The sequence below is a fragment of the Macaca mulatta genome, chromosome 17 (assembly GCF_049350105.2).
Source record: "Macaca mulatta isolate MMU2019108-1 chromosome 17, T2T-MMU8v2.0, whole genome shotgun sequence".
NCBI lineage: Eukaryota > Metazoa > Chordata > Mammalia > Primates > Cercopithecidae > Macaca > Macaca mulatta.
The window spans coordinates 6,743,649-6,765,318 of record NC_133422.1 but is presented as its reverse complement, the minus strand read 5'-3'; the positions used below and the strand labels follow the sequence as shown (position 1 = coordinate 6,765,318).

The 21,670-nt window shown below is 41.9% G+C and overlaps 1 protein-coding gene across 1 annotated transcript in view; it reads right to left on the bottom strand.

Annotated features, from left to right (window-relative positions):
* WASF3 (WASP family member 3) overlaps positions 1-21,670 on the bottom strand; it is a gene marked incomplete at its 5' end in the record, with an annotated part of 70,962 nt that overhangs the window by 41,505 nt on the left and 7,787 nt on the right. The window contains 1 exon segment of the mRNA NM_001266598.1: positions 2,457-2,599. Coding sequence (NP_001253527.1) covers positions 2,457-2,589 — 133 coding nt within the window.

Sequence of the window (21,670 nt, the reverse complement as noted above, 5' to 3'; positions counted from 1 at the left end):
GCTGCTGCCTCCACCTTGTGGGCCTCGCGGTCTCGCTCACGCTCTTGCTTCTCTTTGTACATCCTTCTTTTGCCTTTCCTCACCAACTGGCTTCCTTCAGTTTCCTCCTGGGTTTTGCCCCCTCCCACAACTTTGCCTAACAGGTGGTCATTATGGCTTTTTCAACCCCAGATGACATTTTAGCTGTAGGTCCCATAAGAGACCAGCAAATTCACTGCATTTCTTAGTTCGAACTTCCTGAAAGTATCTGACTGACCCAGCTCATCGTTTCAATCTAGACACGTGTGTATCTAATTCTGTGGGTCACCTCTGGTGCTTACCAGAAGCACAATCTCTGGGGTGATTCCTAGCATCCTGTTTTAAAGTTCTCCAAGTGATTCTGATAGAGAAGCCAGGCTGAGATGCACTGCAGTAGCCTAACTCAGAACTGACTATCCACTAGGCAGGTTCCCACCCGTGGTCCAATCATGAGGCTACAGTGGATAGGGTGGTACAAAACACAACCAAAGCTAGAGTGGTTTCCTATTGCTGTTGTATCAAATTACCACAAACGTAACAGCTTAAAGTAACACAAATGATTATCCTACAGTTCTGGATGGCAGAAGTCAGAAATGAATTTCACTGGGCTAAAACTAAGGTACCGGCAGATCTGTGTTCTTTCTGGGGACTTCAGGAGAGAATCAATTTCCTTGCCTTCTCCAGCTACTTGAGTCTGCCTGCATTCCTTGGCTCATGGCCCCTTCTTCCATCTTCAAAGTCAGCAATGGCAGCTGGGTCTTTCCCACATCACGTCACCCTGGTGCTGATTCTTCTACCTCCCTCCTTTCCCATTTAAAGGACCCTTGTGGATTATACTGAACCCAACCATGTAAACCAGGATGAACAGCAACCTTAATTCCCTCTTACACATAACATACCACATCCACGGGTTCCAAGGATAAGGACATGGACATATCTGGAGGGGCTATTACTATTCAATTTACCAGAAGGGCCATGTAGAACAAGGCATACTGTGTGGGCAGATTCACTTACAGGAGACTGTGGCCAAGCAAACACCATAAACACAACTAATACAACACTCCGCTGAATATTATAGCATGAGATACAGATTGATTATTAAAACTCTGACAGTTATGTTGGCTTTCATCACTTACACTTTGTGCCAACAGGCATTTCAGCCATCAAAACAAAAGACTAAAAGCATTCCTACAAAAATAAACACAAACAAAAACAATTTTACCCTTCAATAATTTATAAGGAGTCTTCATGTAATTATGTGAATTTGCATATTTTTATCAGTAGCCACTACCAAAAATCAATTATAATAGAGCTTAGATTCCAGAAAAATTTTATTTTAAAACATTTTATGTAATTTCCTTACATACTTTTGCCTTAGCTAATGATTATAGATATTATTAAAAATATATCAGTAACAATATAGTACAATTCTATTAAAGAAACCAATACTTATCTGCAGCGTTTCTTCAAAATAAATAAAAGTAATTGAGTTAAAAAAATTTTGCCCTTTGCTTGAGGCTACCAATATGGGACATTTCATGGAAGATTTTCTAGTTATTAACAGAGTTTCTGCAAAATTTAACTGTGAAAACCTGTCACCAAAAATGCCACATAAACCATCTAAACTGAAAAGGAGTAGGATGAAGTGAGAAAACGAGATCACGAAATAAATGTAAAAGTTAGGGGAAAGATAGTGCAACTTCAAAAAGCTTTGAAGGAAAAAGCATTTTCATGCATATTTGAGTCTTATAAAATATTCTTCGGATATTTAATGTTAATATTCAAAATTAGAATAAGAAGCAGCCTTTTCTTCCTATGCTTGCATTTGCCATACATCTATGCGTGCAAATACATACCTGGTACCATACATACAATAATCAGCTGAGCTGTTCACCTCAATGTGGAAGTCAGTATCTGCATTTTAACTTTTAGTTGGTTAAAATCGGCAAATCTATCGTTTGGCTTTACACTATGGTTCATTTGGGATGTTATTCAATCAACAAATATTTGTTGAGTAGGTACTATGTGCCAGGCATATCACAGGTGTTAACTAGTTTTCAATCTACTACACTTAAAAAACAAAACAATTGGTCCTACTCAAGTTTAACAAATAATTCATCATAATCGGTAGTTTAAAAAAAAACTACCAATTATCTTCATTTTCAAAAGCTTTTAAAAATTAACACTATTTTAAATCTGCACATTTGATCTTATCTAACAATTTTTGAGTTGGTAACAGCATCACATCTTCATTGCCTGAAGTTAAGCATCACAAGCCCAGTATGGGTGCAGTGGTCAATTTCACACTGGGACATACAGAAGGAGAAAGGATCTTTTCCTTAAAGCTGCAATCTCTTCTTTGGACAATACTTAACTATTAAAATCAATTTGCTAACAAAAAGGTAATGTCACTGGTAATCAGAAAAAAGATGACTTACTCAGACTGCTCAGCTGGCGTATGATAGCGGCAAGAGTACTATTGGTCACACATTCAAGTTCGCTGGTAATTCCTTCAGGCAGAGCTCCCCGGCACAAGTGCCGGGGCTCAATGTTCCTCTTCACCAAAGGCATGGCTCACAATCTGAAAATTGAAAAGACATTCTTTATAAGCTCATATTCACATTTTAACAAATCTGGAATTTTAATTCCCTTGAAAACTGATAATTTTCCAGGAATTTTCATTATCCTAAAATTTCTATGTGACAGAATCAGCTAAAATGCAACAAACAGTGAATTACTGTAGTGAGTTTTATAGATCCTGAAGGTCTATGTACAGTATAATCTCACTTTATAGAAAAATAATACATGCCATATTTCTGACTTCTCTCTTCACTAAAATGAGGAGAGAGAGGAAAGGCAGAAAGTCCACATGTACCAAGAGCAAGAGAGGAGACAAAAGCCACAAACCTGAGGCCACTTAACCAGATTAAGAGACAGGAAAGGCCATCACTGTGACATCACCCCAGTTGTCCCACAGAACTGGTGTTTATGGTTTCTTTAAATAAACACAGAAATTGACCCTCTGAGTCTTGAAACCTGAGCAAGTTACATTTGTCTTATCTGAATTGCTTTCTCAAGCAACCATCCATCAGGACTTCCAGGTAGTATTAAAGAACTAAAACTTCCTAGGTCATCTCATCTGGACATGAGAAGTCAGACTCCTCACCCATCATGACTGCCTAAGACCACCTGTTTCCTGTTGACCAACTCCCCTTCCTTATCTCTCCCTAATTCCTGTTTTTTAAATGTATGGTTACATTTCTTCCTGATATATAAACCCCTAATTTTAGTAGGTCAGGAGGATGGATTTGAGGCTTATCTCCCATGTCCTCAGCTATGGCACCCAATCAAAGCTTTCTTCCCTGACAACACTCATTGTCTCAGTGATTGGCTTTCTGTGTGGCAGGCAACTGGCCCTAGACAAACCTCTGGCATTGTGGTCCACCTAGACTGCTAACTGGGGGCAGCAGGTGAATTTCCCCATTTACCATCCCAAGCAAGTAAACCCACCTGAGCCACAGAACCTCCCCCTCCCTACAAAAGGGCTCAGGAGTAGGAGGCACCAGGTAAGTGCAAAACGGGAATTGAGGGGAGATAAAACAGGAGGGGTGGCTTTTAAAACTCCATTTAAGAATGCCTTCTCTCTTCCTGGGCTGCCCCTCCTCCACCCAACCCAGGATGTTTTACTCTCTGGAAAAGAAAGGTGAATTAAAGAATTTGAACTTGGGACTCCAGGCATAGCTAAAGGTAGGGGGAGGAAATGTACTGGAAACAGGAAATTAAATCAAAGTCTACAATGACTGGTGAGACAGCTCCCCTGACCCCTTGTTCCACTTGGCTCCTAGAACACAGGCAGCCTGGTTTTTACTCCCATCCAAAAAGACTGGAACATTCCTTCCTGGGGAATATCTGAAGAGAAAAGATCTACAAATATGAACACTGGGGAGGGAGGCTTTCCCCTGTTGAAACTGCCAGCCAGGCAGTTAACACCTGCCAAAATCTCCCCAAGCGCCAGTGCCTCAGACTTAAATAAGAGTTAAGGATCACCGGACACTTCAGGAAAGCCTTCTCCAACATCCTAGGCATCCCTTTCACCCCTCCCACCCCTCTCTTCAAAAAGGAGATGATAGGCTGGACTCAGTGGCTCACACCTGTAATCCCAGCACTTTGGAAGGCTGAGGTGGGTGGATCACTTGAGGTCAGGAGTTCGAAACCAGCCTGACGAACACAGTGAAACCTCGTCTCTACTAAAAACAAAAACAAAAACAAATTAGCCAGGCATGGTGGCGGGTGCCTGTAATCCCAGCTACTCAGGAGGCTTAAGCAGGAGAATCACTTGAACCCAGGAGGCAGAGGTTGCAGTGAGAAAAAAAAAGATGGTAAATAAAATCTCAACTTTCTATTAAGAAGTTTATAGAGTTTTCAAACCTCCTAATCACACAACCAGCCTCATCTTCATACAATACTAGAAAATTCAATGACTGGAATATATTTTCATTTTCACAAGATTATTGATACAGTTTGTTTATCCCCTCCAAATCTCATGTTGAAATGTGATCTAAGGTGTTGAAAGTGGGGCCTAGTGGGAAGCTTCTGGATCATGGGGGTGGATAGCTTGGTGCCATCCTCCCAGGGTTACTAATTCCAATAGATGGAAAACAACTCACCTAAGAGGGCCCTCTTCAAATGCAAACCAACCAACCCACAGCCCACATACCTATCACCTCCTCCATGAGGCTCTAACACTCCCAGCCACTACCCACTGCAAATCACCCCATGGCCAAACTACTAGACAACTAGAAACAGCCCCCAAGCTGACAGCCCACCAAAACTTCAAACCCGCCAATCCTGAGTCTGCTTCCCCTGCTTCGTACACTGCTTCCCACAGAAACCACAAAAAAGGCTCCGGTCCACAGTTCCCCCTCCCGCTCTGCCTCCTGAGGGATGCTGGGCTTCCTATGTGGCCCTGCGTGGTGTGGTGTGACCCCTCCTCTTGGGAACTGTGGTAACAAGCTATCTTTTCTATGGCATTGTCTCCTAACCTGTTGGCTTCACTATACCTCACATTTTCTATAAATACACTCTATTTTAGAACAACAGGGAGCTCTGAGAGGGCTTCGGAAGGGAAAATATGTGGGCACTTCATTCATTTCCCCATTTACCATCCCAAGCAAACTGCAGGAGTCTCTACGCCTGGCAGAGGCAGGACTGACAGTTGTCTTCTTCCCAGATGAACTACAAGCTGCCTGAATTTGGGACTGAGTCCATGAATTCTGTGTTCCCCACCATGCCCTGAACAGTCCTCGACACAACCTGATTATTCAAAAAATGTTTGCTGACTGTACAGCCAGAGACATTTACATACATATTTCTCTTTGGCCTTCCCTTGGGGTACTTCACACATTGTTGTTCCAGGATTTCATCTTTGACTAATTAATCCCCAGCCTTCATTTCTCACGTTCATTAAACCTCTATTTGGAGCTCCTATGCCTGTATAAATACAAAAGACACCAGACAGAGGCCATGCTACCTGTCTACAACTTCAGAAAAGAGGGCTTTGCAGCTCTTCTTTAAAGTTCTAATCATGTAGCAATGATTTTTATGGCCTTCAAATTCAGTGCCAATTACTTGTCTTAGTTTAGTGGTGCTATAACAGAGTACCTGAGACTGGGTCGTTCATAAAGAAAAGAGGTTTACTTGGCTTGTGATTCTGGGCAGCTGCACCTGGTAAGGGCCTCAGGCTGCTTCCACTCCTAGAAAATAGGAGGACAGTGGGTGTAGGCAAAGAGATCACACGGTGAGAGAAGAAACAGAAACCAAGGAAGCCAGACTCTTTTTAACAACCCACTCTCACAGGAAGTAATCCATCCCCACAAGAGTGAGAACTTACCACACAGGGAAAGCACTGATCTATTCATAAGGGTTTCCACTAGGCCACACCTCCCAACGTCGCCACACTGGGGGATCAAATTTCAGTATCAGTTTTGATGGAGACAAACCACATCCAAAGCATAGCGGTACTCTAACAAATGTATTCTTCTCCCAGACAGTTTTTATCTTCTCTAACACTAATTCAGCTTTGAATAAATTGAAGAGCAAGGAAGAGTCAAAGGAAAAAATGCTGGATCAGTGATTACCCTTGAAAATACTTTGCAATTACAAAAACAAACATTTAACGAACTAATCCAGTTAGTCACCAACAGAATACTTAAGTACGTCTCGATTCCTTTGTTGGAAGAACTATGACCCATCTGAATCATTCTTCGAAGTCTGTCTGTGAAGAATAAAACAATATTGCTAATGAAATGTTTAGGACTATTAGAGGTTATATAAAGTGTTTATTAGTGTTAGGTCTGTAGTTTGTCCGGCTTTTCTGGCAAATACCTCAATTTAGAGAGAGACAACCTGGTTCCCGTAGCTGTGAACTAGATCCCAGACATGGCTGAAACTGGGCCACGGTCCTTCCCTAGGAATTGGGAGGTGGGACTATGCTATCCAGCTTGGTCTGACTGCTCTCTTCAACTACGGAAATGGATAACTCCTACCACATGAAATGGGGAATGACAAAACTAGTCTGCAGCAAGAAAGCAGGACGAAATAACTGAGAAAAGTTGACAAAGATGAATTAAAGACAAGAATTCCCTGACAGCTCTGCTGAATCTCCCTTAGACCTCATGGCAGACCAGGAGAGCTTGCTCACACCCCAACCCCCTCTCCTCCCCACTGCAAGGGTCAGGTTTGCACTGTGGTTTGATGCCTCTCTCAGCCTCCCCAGTAGTCTCTCTACCCCCTTTTCTTTCACATAGGTGGGTGGTATCCTTAATCAAATCCTGTAACTGTGATCCCATCTTGGTGTCTGTTGCTCAGACTCAGACTAACCCAAGTGGCCCTGAGAATGATCTGAGAAAGCAGGTGGTGGGATGGGGGGTCTGGTACATGCTCACAGACAACTCTGCAGTTGAGGATGCTATCCTAACTGATAGGAGGGTAGTCCCTGGCACAGGTCATGGCTCAATTGCTAAAGATTACACTGATGGTGACCTGGAAAATGTCCAAATGAAGGGATATGCTTCATGTCCAAGGCAATAATGCAGATTCAGCGGAAAAACGCCAGAAAAGCAGTGGAGTTGGCTAGTCACTGCTAAAGTCACACTAATGCCCTGCATAAGGATAATGGGAGACTGAACTGCAGTTAACAAGCAGTTACCAGCTAAGTGTGAGAGCAACAGGGCCTTCCTAGTGGGTACAAAGCAGTCTTCGCCACCACCTGAATTGGATGGTTAGACACAATGGAAAGCTGTGGGTTTCCAATTTCCAAGGTCTAATTGTGAGAGTTAAGAGCTGGAAATGTTTAAATCTCAGCCAAGGCAGGTGAAGTATGCAGGTCTGGGCCCTGAGAGAGAAAACCCGACATTCTGAAAACTGGGATGGGGAATTCTAGATGAATGCCTATGATATTGTTGAGTCCAAACAACCTACCTGCAAGTCCCCCAGTTGGGACCCTCTGGGCTTGCACTTGGCTGAGCTGGAAGATGCTGCAGAGGCCTCTCCCCTACCGGGCAGCAGGCACCCTCCCCCTACAGGCATTACATGCAACTCTTCTTTCTGGATGCTAAGTCGATAACAAAATACGAATCCCAGCAACAACCTAGCTGTGACAGTGTTGGGCCTAAGAGAGGAAAGAGAGCAACACTGCCACGCTGACTGGACAGAACAAGCACAGGGTGGCTAGCACATAGGAGGTCTTGGTAAGACACATATGCTCCAGAGGTGGCAGATAAGCCCTCTGAAGATTCTGGGTCTGGGAGTTGCGGTGAAGTTTGGAGGGACCCAGAGGTCAGGGGCATGCTGGGATATCTCCTTCTAAGGAAAAGACAATTTGCTATATCTTGCATCCCCCAATCCAGTGCCGATTAGGTTGGGTTGTGGGGGCAATACACCTGGGATATGGCTCTGGTCCACAGACTGCATGACACAGCAGCTGCCAGCTTTGAGTGGGGCTCAGAGAAAGAAAGGACCCCTCAGCAGGTCTAGGCTGCGGTGCAAGCAGCCTGGCTGCTAAGACTGTATGATCCAGCAGACCCCAGATGGTGCAGAGATATTGGTGGTAAAAAATAAAAATAAGTTCTGTTCCAAGATGGCCGAATAGGAACAGCTCTGGTCTACAGCTTCCAGTGTGATCGACGCAGAAGACAGGTGATTTCTGCATTTCCAACTGAGGTACCTGGTTCCTCTCATTGAGACTGGTTGGACAGTGGGCGTAGCCCCCAGAGGGCGAGTCAAAGCAGGGCAGTGCATCACTTCACCCAGGAAATGCAAGGGGTTGGGGGATTTCTTTCTCCTAGCCAAGGGAAGCCATGACAGACTGTACCTGGAAAAACGGGATACTCCCACCCAGGACACTCCCACTCAGGACACTCCCAACCAAATATTGCACTTTTCCCATGGTCTTAGCAACCGGCAGACCAGGAGATTCTCTCCCTGGCTCAGCAGGTCCCACACCCACGGAGCCTTGCTCACTGCTAGTGCAGCAGTCTGAGATCAACCTGCAAGGCAGCAGCCTGGCACGGGGAGGGGCGTCCGCCATTGCTAAGGCTTGAGTAGGTAAACAAAGCGGCCAGAAGCTCAAACTAGGCAAAGCCCATTGCAGCTCAGCAAGGCCTACTGCCTCTCTAGACTCCACCTCCATGGGCAGGGCATAACTGAACAAAAGGCAGCAGAAACTTCTGCAGACTTAAACATCCCTGTCTAACAGCTCTGAAGAGAGCAGTGGTTCTCCCAGCATGGCATTTGAGCTCTGAGAACGGACAGACTGCCTCCTCAAGTAGGCCCCTGACCACCGTGTACTCTAACTGGGAGACACCTCCAAGTAGGGGCTGACAGACAACTCATACAGGCAGGTGCCCCTCTGAGACAAAGCTTCCAGAGGAAGGATCAGGCAGCAATATTTGCCGTTCTGCAATATTTGCTGTTCTGCAGCCTCCACTGGTGATACCCAGGCAAAGAGGGTGTGGAGTGGACCTCCAGCAAACTCCAACAGATCTGCAGCTGAGGGACCTGTTAGAAGGAAAACTAACAAACAGAAAGGAATAGCATCAACATCAACAAAAAGGACATCCACACCAAAACCCCATCTGTAGGTCACCAATATCAAAGACCAAAGGTAGATAAAACCACAAAGACAGGGAGAAACCAGAGCAGAAAAGCCGAAAATTCTAAAAACAGAGCATGTCTTCTGCTCCAAAGGATCGCAGCTCCTCACCAGCAATGGAACAAAGCTAGACAGAGAATGACTTTGACGAGCTGACAGAAGTAGGCTTCAGAAGGTCAGTAATAACGAAATTCTCCGACCAAAGGTGCATGTTCTAAGCCATCACAAGGAAGCTAAAAACCTTGAAAAAAGGTTAGACGAATGACTAACTAGAATAAACAGTGCAGAGAAGACCTTAAATGACCTGATGGAGCTGAAAACTGTGGCACGAGAACTTCATGATGCATGCACAAGCTTCAATAGCCGATTTGATCAAGTGAAAGAAAGGATATCAGTGATTGAAGATCAAATTAATGAAATAAAGTGAGGAGACAAGTTTAGAGAAAAAAGAGTAAAAAGACACGAACAAAGCCTCCAAGAAATATGAGACTATGTGAAAAGACCAAATCTACGTTTGATTGGTGTACCTGAACGTAACGGGGAGAATGGAAGCAAGTTGGAAAACACTCTTCAGGATATTATCCAGGAGAACTTCCCCAACCTAGCAAGGCAGGCCAATATTCAAATTCAGGAAATACAGAGAATACCACAAAGATATTCCTCGATATGAGCAACTCCAAGACACACAATGGTCAGATTAACCAAGGGTGAAATGAAGGAAAAAATGTTAAAGGCAGCCAGAGAGAAAGGTTGGGTTACCCACACAGGTAAGCCCATCAGACTAACAGTGGATCTTTTGGCAGAAACCTTACAGGTCAGAAGAGAGCAGGGGCCAATATTCAACATTCTTAAAGAAAAGAATTTTCGACCCAGAATTTCATATCCAGCAAAGCTAAGTTTCATAAGTGAAGGAGAAATAAAACCCTTTACAGACAAGCAAATGCTGAAAGATTTTGTCACCACCAGGCCTGCTTTACAAGAGCTCCTGAAGGAAGCACTAAACATGAAAAGGAACAACCGGTACCAGCCACTGCAGAAATATGACAAATTGTAAAGACCCTCAATACTATGAAGAAACTGCATCAATTAACAGGCAAAATAACCATCTAACATCATAATGACAGGATTAATCTCACATATAACAATATTAACCTTAAATGTAAATGGGCTAAATGCTCCAATTAAAAGACACAGACTGGCAAATTGGATAAAGAGTCAACACCCATCAGTGTGCTGTATTCAGGAGACCCATCTCATGTGCAGAGACACACATAAGCTCAAAATAAAAGGATGGAGAAAGATCTACCAAGCATATGGAAAGAAAGAAAAAAAAAAAAAAAAAAAAAACAACAGGGGTTGCAATCCTAGTCTCCTATAAAATAGACTTTAAACCAACAAAGATCAAAAGAGAGAAAGAAGGCCATTACATAATGGTAAAGGGATCGGTTCAACAAGAAGAGCTACCTATCCTAAATATATATGCACCCAATACGGGAGCACCCAGATTCATAAACAGATTCATAAAGCAAGTTCTTAGAGACCTACAAAGAGATTTAGACTCCCACACAATAATAATGGGAGACTTTAACACCCCACTGTCAATATTAGACAGATCAATGAGACAGAAAGTTAACAAGGATATCCAGGACTTGAACTCAGCTCTGCACCAGGCAGACCTGATAGACATCTACAGAACTCTCCACCCCAAATCAACAGAATGTACATTCTTCTCAGCACCACATCACACTTATTCTAAAATTGACCACACAGTTGGAAGTAAAGCACTCCTCAGCAAATGTAAAAGAACAGAAATCACAACAAATTGTCTCTCAGACCACAGTGCAATCAAACTAGAACTCAGGATTAAGAAACTCACTCAAAACCACACAACTACCTGGAAACTGAACAACCTGCTCCTGAATCAGCACTGGGTAAATAACGAAATGAAGGCAGAAATAAAGATGTTCTTTGAAACCAATGAGAACAAAGACACAACATACCAGAATCTCTGGGACACATTTAAAGCAGTGTGTAGAGGGAAATTTATAGCACTAAATGCCCACAAGAGAAAGCAGGAAGGATCTAAAATCGACACCCTAAAAAGAACTAGAGAAGCAAGAGCAAACAAATTCAAAAGCTAGCAGAAGGCAAGAAATAACTAAGATCAGAGCAGAACTGAAGGAGATAGAGATACAAAAAAGCCTACAGAAAACGAATCCAGGAGCTGGTTTTCTGAAAAGATCAACAAAATTGATAGACCACTAGCAAGACTAATAAAGAAGACAAGAGAGAAGAATCAAATAGACACAATAAAAAACGATAAAGTGGATATCACCACCCATCCTACATAAGTACAAACTACCATCAGAGAATACTATAAACACCTCGACGCAAATAAACTAGAAAATCTAGAAGAAATGGATAAATTCCGGGACACATACACCCTCCCAAGACTAAACGAGAAAGAAGTTCAATCCCCAAATAGACCAATAACAGGCTCTGAAATTGAGGCAATAATTAATAGCCTACCAACCAAAAGAGGTCCAGGACCAGACAGATTCAAGGCTGAATTCTACCAGAAGTACAAGGAGGAGCTGGTACCATTCCTTCTGAAACTATTCCAATCAATAGAAAAAGAGGGAATCCTCCCTAACTCATTTTATGAGGCCAGCATCATCCTGATACCAAAGCCTGGCAGAGATACAACAAAAAAAAGAGAATTTTCTACCAATATCCCTGACGAACATCGATGCGAAAATCCTCAATAAAATACTGGCAAACCAAATCCAGCAGCACATCAAAAAGCTTATAGACCATGATCAAGTGGGCTTCATCCCTGGGATGCAAGGCTGGTTCAACATACACAAATCAATAAACGTAATCCATCACATAAACAGAACCAACGACAAAAACCACATGAATACCTCAACAGATGCAGAAAAGGCCCCTGACACAATTCAACAGCCCTCCATGCTAAAAACTCTCAATAAGCTAGGTGCTGATGGAACGTACCTCAAAAAAAATAAGAGCTATTTATGACAAACCCACAGTCAATATCATAATGAATGGGCAAAAACTGGAAGCATTCCCTCTGAAAACCGGCACAAGACAAGAATGCCCTCTCTCACCACTCCTATTCAACACAGTGTTGCAAGTTCTGGCCATGGCAATCAGGCAAGAGAAACAAATAAAGGGTATTCAATTAGGAAAAGAGGAACTCAAATTGTCTCTGTTTGCAGATGACATGATTATATATTTAGAAAACCCCATCGTCTCAGCCCAAAATCTCAAGCTGATAAGCAACTTCAGCAAAGTCTCAGGATACAAAATCAATATGCAAAAATTACAAGCATTCTTATACACCAATAACAGACAAACAGAGAGCCAAATCATGAGTGAGCTCCCATTCACAACTGCTACAAAGAGAATAAAATACCTAGGAATCCAACTTACAAGGGATGTGAAGGACCTCTTCACCAAGAACTACAAAACCACTGCTCATCGAAATGAAAGAGGACACAAACAAATGGAAGAACATTCCATGCTCATGGATAGGAAGAATCAATATCGTGAAAATGGCCATACTGCCCAAGGTAATTTACAGATTCAATGCCATCACCATCAAGCTACCACTGACTTTCTTCACAGAATTGGAAAAAACTAAAGTTCATATGGAACCAAAAAAGAGCCCACATTGCCAAGACAATCCTAAGCAAAAAGAACAAAGCTGGTGGTATCACGCTACCTGACTTCAAACTATACTACAAGGCTACAGTAACCAAAACAGCATGGTACTGGTACCAAACCACAGAGACCAATGGAACAGAACAGAAGCCTCAAAAATAATACCACACATCTACAACGATCTGATATTTGACAAACCTGACAAAAACAAGAAATGGGGAAAGGATTTCCTATTTAATAAATGGTGCTGGGAAAACTGGCTAGCCATATGTAGAAATCTGAAACTGGATGCCTTCCTTACTCCTTATACAAAAATTAATTCAAGATGGATTAAAGATTTAAATGTTAGACCTAAAACCATAAAAACCCCAGAAGAAAACCTAAGCAAACCATTCAGGACATAGGCATAGGCAAGGACTTCATGACTAAAATACCAAAAGCAATGGCAACAACAGCCAAAATAAACAAATGAGATCTAACTAAACTAAAGAGCTTCTGCATGGCAAAAGAAACTACCATCAGAGTGAAGAGGCAACCTCCAGAATGGGAGAAAATGTTTGCAATCTACCCATCTGACAAAGGACTAGTATCCAGAATCTACAAATAAATTAAACATATTTACAAGAAAAAAACAAACCGCCATCAAAAAGTAGGCAAAGTATATGAACAGACACTCTCGAAAGAAGACATTTATGCAGCCAACAGACACATGAAAAAATGCTCATCATCACTGGTCATCAGAGATGCAAATCAAAACCACAATGAGATACCATCTCACACCAGTTAGAATGGCAATCATTAAAAAGTCAGGAAACAACAGATGCTGGGGAGGGTGTCTGAAATGGGACACACACTAGGAATAAGGCAAAGGTCCCACTGAACTGCAAGTTCTGGATGCCACCACGGTACTTTGGACTCACGTTACTATGGAACAGAAAATGGAAAGAGGAATCTCCATACTGGCAGAGGAAACTGACTCCAGCCAGCAGGAAGAGGTAAGACTGTGTTCATGCAAAGAAGGCAGAAGGAACCCAGGTGATCCATTCAGGATCCTTGCACTTGTAACCCTACCTGGCGCTTCCTCCTGGGAGGAGACAGGTAGCTTAATTACCTACCTTAATTCATAGTTGCTGTGCTAATTCTCTGCGTGCGTGTGCCCTCACACATGTGCAGCACCTGCTGACACTTCCTAGTGTGTCTAACCTCTTATTGCAAACTCTTTCTCATGGTGGGGGTAGGGGGTTGTTCTCTGCACCTTGTTTTAGAAAAGTTCCCTTGTAGAACAATTTTATGTTTTCTTTTGCTGTGCCCCTGGCCAAGACTGGGGTTCTAATTTCTCCCTAACACATTTGTTTGTTTTGTTTTCTTACTATTTGGAGCCCCAGGCACATGGCAAGCTATTTCTTAGGACTGGCGAGCACAGGTTTTCTACCCAACTTTTACGGGATTTGACACTTTGAACATCCCAGCGTTTATTCTGAGGTCTCAGTTCTAGCTCATTGCATCAGGTTGGCCTGAAACACATTTCCATGTATGGGCAGCATTAAACTCTAGCCTCTAGCTCTATGCATCCTCCCTCTGACTCTCTCAGCTCCTAACACCTAGGGAAGATTGCTGATTCGTTCAAGCATGGCAATGTTTTAAAATACATATATATTTTAAATATAAATATATACATATATATACATACATACACACATACTTGGTTATACTCTATCCAACATTTGTATGTGTTTATAGCAAGTTGGGTAGCTAATTTTACTTCCTACTGTCATTTGCAAGGATTCTCTTAAGAATTCTTAGCCTTCGTTTTAATCGTCCCTTCATTACTACAACACCTACCACATTTCACGTCCCCCCAGCCTACCCCAATGTATCCTCAAATGTATTCCGAATGAATAAACAGTAACACATATAAACTTTGACCAGGTATAGGTGAAAAACCAAAAAGAAGAACCAGATAGATATTGAAGATATTAGTTACAAGAAATGGGGTAGACAATGTTGCACGCAGAGCAATGACTGTACACTCCACTCTTGATTTATATATTACCCTATCAAAATAACTCCATGAGTCCCTGTGCAGGAATGCTATTATAACTTCCCTGCCGCCTTGCAGGTTGTTGAGAGGCTCACATGAAAATTAAAAAAAACAAAAGTACAGTGTAAGATGTTGATAGTAATATAATTTTAATTAATTTTGTATCATTACCAAAATAAGATACTAACATTTGCCCTCTGATTTTATTTCTCATGCAATTAATCTAAACCTAAATTTCTCCTCTAATTTTACATGTAGTGCAATTAAATGCCTGAATACTGGCATTGAACTTCTCCAATTGGTACTCTTCCAATTAAAGCCAAATTATTAAAGAATTTCAAAATCATATCAATGTGCTTTCTACTTTCTACTTTCTTGGTTATACTCTATCCAACATCTGTATGTGTTTATAGCAAACTGGGTAGCTAATTTTACTTCCTACTGTCCTCAGAGAGGAGCTGTTGAAGATGTCAGCAATAATTGTATATTTGTCAACTTCTCCCCTGAGTTCCATCAGTTTTTGTTTCTGTATTTTAAAGATGTGTTGTTGACAGTAGCCACATATTTAAGATTATTAAGTCTTCTTGGGGAAATGTTCCCAATATCATTATGTGATGTCCCATTTACCCCTAATAATAATCCTTGTTCCGAAGTCTACTTTTATGTAACGGTCATTCCTTACTTTGATTTGTGTTTACAAGTTTTTCCTTCTAATTTTAACCTTTCAGGTCTATGTATTTAAAGAGAATTTATTTTGGACAGCATATGGTTGTCTTGCTTTTTTATCCAATTTTACAATCTCTGACTTTTAACTCGGGTGTTTAGATCATTTACATTCAATGTAATTGTTGATGTGGCTGAATTTAAACCTTCCATCTGACAAAGATTCTTTGCTTGGCCAAACTTTAGTCAGGCTTCTGAACCTTCTGCTCGGCCCATCTGTGCACCGTCTTTGTAAAATTCAGTTTCTAGCAAAGACCCCTGCTAAATGTGTTTAACAAGAATTCCTTGCCATCCTCAAAATTTGTCTATCCTCAATATCTCATCAGGTTCCTAACTGTCCACCACCCCCTAGATGACATCAGATCACCCTGGCTATCTTCAGCAAGAATCCTCTTAGGCGTCAGCCAGAATTCTCCTAACCCCTGAGGTCCTCCTCTTAGTACTTTTCCATCCACTGACCCTCTCACTGATTCTTGGCCGTAAGTCCCCACTTGCCCACGCTGTATTCAGAGTTGAACCCAATCTCTCCCCACTACTGCAAGATGCTGTTACAGTGGCTCCTCCACCTTCTGCAATGGTCCTGAATAAAAGTCTTTACCATGCTTTAACAAGTCTTATTAAACAATTTTTTCTTTAACACATCCTGTTAGTGGTTTTCTATTTGTCCCATCGGTTCTTTGGTCCAAAAGCTCTTTTTCTGCTTTCTTTCAGTTATTTGTTATGATGTCATTTCATCTCCATAACTGGTTTTTATTCTTTTTACATTTTTCATAGTAGTTGCTCTAGAGCTTACTCTATATATATATATACATCTTTAGCTTATCACATCTACCTTCGAATAATAGTAAAGAACTTCATGCATAGTGTGAGAACACTGTAACTTTAGAATAATGTGATGGTTCATGTTATGTGTCAACCCGACTGGGCTAGGAGATACCCAGAGCTGCTGAAACATTATCTCTGAGTGAGTCTGTGAGAGGGTGCTTCTGAAAGACATCAGCACTAGAACCAGTGGACTGAGTAAATAAAGATCTACCCTCCCAATATGGGTGGGCATCATCCAATCCATTGAGAACCTGAACAGAACAAAAAAGTGGAGGAAGGATGAATCTTCTCTCTCTCTCTTCTTAAGTTGGGACATCCATCTTCTCCTGCCCTCAAACATTAGAGCTCCTGGTTCTCAGGCTTTCAGACTCCAAGGCTTACACCTGCACCACCTTCCCAATCCCAGGTCCTCGGGTCTTTGGCAATGGACTGGGAGTTACACCATGAGCTAGGCACAATGAGTTACACCACTGGCTTGCCTGCGTCCCCAGTGTCTGCGTCCGTAATTGTGTGAGCCAAATTCCATAATAAATCTCCTCGTAGATCTACATATCCTGTATGTTCTATTTCTCTGGAGATCCCCTAATATAAACAGTATATTTCCATTTTCTTCTTCCATGCTTTGTCCAATGTTGTCATATATTTTACCTCTTATAAACCCAATATTACTATTGTTTTCGCTCTGGACAATTATCATTTAATGTAATTAAAAATAAGAAAAAATATAACGTATTTATTCTCTTTTACCATTTCAGGGTTTCTTCATTTCTTTGTTTAGATCCCAACTGCCATCTGATGCCCCTTCTGCCTAAGAACTTCCCTTCATTTCTTACAGTGCACATCTGTGGCAATAAATTCCCTCAGCTTTTGTTTGTCCGAAACATTATTTATTTGGCCTTTAATTTAAAAAGCTATTTTTGCTGGGTATAGAATTATGCATCCACAGGGTTTGAGCTTTCTTTTTGATATTTTAAAAATGTTATTTCACTGTCTTAATGACTTCCATAGTCTCTGACAAGAAGTCTGCTGTTATTCTTATACTCTTGTTCCTCTGTTTGTAATGTTTCATTTTCTTTAAACTATGGCTGCCTGTAAGACTTTCCCCTTTACCTTGGGTATTTCAGCAACTTGAGTCCAGTGTTTCTAGAACTTGGAGGGTTCTTAAAATAAAAAAATCCTGCTTGGGGTTCTCTGAGATTCTTGGATCTGTTTGTCTTATTCATTGTTTCCTGTCTTTCATTAATTTTGGATAATTCTCAGCAACTGTGCCTTCTAGTATTTTTTTCTGGACAGTATCTTCTCTTTTCCTTCTGGGTTTCCAATTACATGTGTGTTAAGACTACTGATACTGTTCCATAGTTCTTTGATGTTCAGTTTTGTCATCCCTCCCCTTCCCCACCCTACTTTTCTCTTTCCTTGTCTCTTCTTTTGTTTCATTGTTCCTTTCTATAGTCTGTTGATTTAGCTCTCATTATTTTCTCAGCTACATCCAGTTTGCTAATAAATCCAATTTGTTTTTACATTTCCAACAGTTTCCATTTAACTCTTAAAAACTTGTTTCCTTATTTCTGTTGATATTTTCCATAAGTCCATGTGTGTGGTCCACTTTTCTCAATACATTTTTCAATATATTAATCACAGTTATTTTTAAGTTCCCATATCTAAGTTATCTGAGTCTGTTTCCATTGACTGCTGATTGCTTTATCTCTTGATTTACAACAGGTCACTCTTTCTTGCCTTTTTTGTCTCATAATTTTGTGCTGAATGCTGGATATCATTTGCAAAGCAGTAGAGACTAAGTAAACCGTATTTCTTGTCCAGAAATGAATTTGCATGTTCTTCTAGCAAGCCATTACTAAGGCAGATTGAGTCAACCTAGTTAGGGTTTGAGGGAGATGGCTGCTATTGTCATCTGATACACCAAGCATCAAAATCCCCTAGCCATGGGCTGCTGTCTTGTGCCTAGTGTGCTAGATTTTTTTCAGCGTTCCTGGCCTACGCTGTAGTTCCTTGACATTTATATCACAAAAGTGACACAAATTCCTCTTTACATTCTTGCTCTCTGGAGATGACTGCTATTGCTATGTTACTAGGTGCTAGGCTCCTTGCTCTCCCTGGCCCAGCCTAAATTTTAGGAATGATCCATATACCTGGACCTCAGAGTGGGGCCTTCTCAGGATCTGTGCCTCTCTTCTCCAAGGCAACTAAACTCTGCCTGACATTTGTCCCTGTCTTGGGCATGAAAGAGTTCCTATCCCTGATGCAGCAGAAACAGAACTTTGCTTTGCATCAGTGAAAGATCATGAGCCTAAGAGGCTGTCCTGCTTTTGCTATTACCCTTTGTCCCAGAAGCAGAGGATCTTGCTGATCACAGGGCAGGAAAGAGGGCTTCCTAGACCTCTGCCAGAAGTAGATCTTTGCTGAGTCCTACGGGCTAGAGGTTTTGTTGCCCTCCTGGGAACTCTGTCATAGGAGAGAAGGCTGTGGGGAAGCAGGTGTCACATCATGCTTGTCTCCCAGTGGCAGCTGAGATTACCTCCCGCAGGACAGCACAATCAGAAGAGGTTCTGTCTAGTCTCCAGGCTTGCTCGTAAGCTGTCTTAAGAGTACCCAGTGGAGGGCTACCGAAAACAGCTTATGAATAAGTGTAACCTTCCCCTTATATCTGGGGTGCCTGGTTATTCTAAACTGATGCATGATCCCATATTCAACCTTCAGAATGCATTACAATTTTTGCTGAATTCTTCTTATGCACTTCTATGGTGGTTACCTGTTCACCCTGTGCTCCGCTAAATGTGAAACAGTTCAAGTGTCCTGTCTACTCTCAGACGGGCTTGTCACTCTTTGCGATTTAAGAAAAGTTATTGCTTTGTAGATCATCTGGCCTTTTTTCTTTCTTAAAATAGAAGCAATGTTCTCTTATATCCTAATTGGAAAAGAAACTCCACCTCCACAGTAAGAACAAGGATAATGTATCAGCTTCTTCTTTTGTTAAGACATTGAGCTGGTAACTATTTTCACAAAAAAAGAAAGGAATAGTAAACAGAATTTTTTTTTTTTTTTTGAGACGGAGTCTCGCTTTGTCTCCTAGGCTGCAGTGCAGTGGTGCGATCTTGGCTCACTGCAACCTCTGTCTTCCGGGTTCAAGTGATTCTTCTGCCTCAGCTTCCCGAGTAGCTGGGATTAGAGGCACCCACCACCACATCTGCCTAAGTAAACTGATATCCTTGATGAGTGAACATATGAGTACACGCTTAAGAATTTCGGTGTGCAGACCCCAAAGTGAGCAGACTATTTTAGAAAAAAAAGCCCCCCCCCCCGCCACTATATTAAAATGGATAACAGCTTTCATGCATAGAATATACTGTAATGGGGCATATAAATTCAACTGAAACCCACAACTGTGATCATTCCCCACTGCAGTAAGGGTTCATGGGATGTAGAGTAACATGTTAACTGCATTAAGTCTTTATTACATATTTTAAAACTATATTACTGGTAGTTAGAGGTAGTTGACTATACAAAATTAACTGAATAGATTTTGTGGATTTCTTTTCCACTATGCAGCCATTAAAGACTGACCTTTGAGCTTTCAGAACAACCACAGTTTGCAGAACCTGACAGTGTTTAATGATTCTCTCTTCTAGTCCTTATGTGCTGGTAACCTTTGCTCTGACTGCTGCATGCCAGGTAATTAGAGCACAGTGCATGATAGCACCAAAACACGTGGCTATATTATACACACAAAACTAAATGTGTGTATACTGCAGATGTTTGGCTTTTTAACCATGTTTCACTTGTATGTATGAGTTTTGCCCTCAGAACGAAAGTGACCCAAGCAAAAGTAGCCAGGGCCCATAGAGTAGAGTGACACAATGCTGGCCCAAGCCCTGCCTCTGACCTTTCCCCTCAGTGTGCCCTTTTCATTCTGAAGGACAAGGGCTATGTCTGCCTGCCTCCACTTTACAGCACTCTGCTTGGAGTCAAGTGCCTACTGACAACTCCCAAAAGACACTCACTGACGTAACATTCCCACCGCCAAAGGAAGGGCCTCGGCTTCCTAAACTCCTCACTTGGCACACTGCCTTCTGGAGCCACACTGCTTCTTTTTAAAGCTTTATTAGAAGTTGTGATTTGGGGGGAGGGAAGGAAGAACGACCACATAAAATTCAATCAACCGCATTTCACTGGGACAAATGTTCACACTTCCTTTGCTCTTTGAAACGTGGTCTGTATGTTTCCACAGGATGGGAGACAGAGGTACAGTGAAGCAGCAGTGGACCAGGACTGGGGGAACCGGGGTTCTAGTCCAAGTTCTGCCACTAACACTACACGACTCTGTGCAAGTTTCTTCATCAGGGTGGGCCTCAGTTTCTTCTCCTGCAGAACAGATTTGCTCTCCTGGGTTCCCTCCAGCTCTGGTATGCTTTCCCTTTCAGTGACACATTCAGATGGCTTTCAGAAACTACCATATCGGACTCACCTACTCTCCAAACATGTAGTGTGTTTTCATGATGCTTTAGCTAGTGGAAATGCAAAAACTGAACAAACAAAAATAAAACAAACTCCCTTCCTCAAGATGCTAACGGTTTAGTGGCAGAGACAGGCGTACAAATAAAGTTACAACACAGTGTGACAAGCACTACATTAAAGGTATGTCTCATTCCTGGAAATTAAAACACAACTAGAAAGACTCCATTCTCAGTGGGGAATAGGGAGATGACATGGCATCACAGACCCTCCAGCATCCTGCTCGGCATAGGGAAGCTATTCAACAGGTCTGAGGATGGAAGAGTGATGCTCTCACACGAGGCTTAGAAGCAGCATTCCACCATTTTAAAACATCACTTGGCTTCTGCTATACAGCCTCAACAACTAAATAATAAGTCTCCCAGAAAAAGGCAACTTTGTGTCTATGGAATAATGTAATGAAACACCTTTGTCAAGTACCTATTTTTAGAGGACATTCTGGGACACAGTTTGTCTTTCAAGGGCCACAAAATGGCACCTAAAGATCCTCCAGGTGGAAGCTAATATGGTTCTAACTGAAAAGGGAAGGATTCGAAGTCTAGGTCGAGATCTCTCTCCACTGGGGTTTTCACCATTAGCTCCTGTCTTGCAGTTTCTCTGTTGTGGGAAGAAACCTCGAAGCGAGTAAAAGTGAACAACAACGCATCACGGTGGGGATTACAGAAGTGGTGTGAGAGCCTGTGAGGATCAAGACTCTG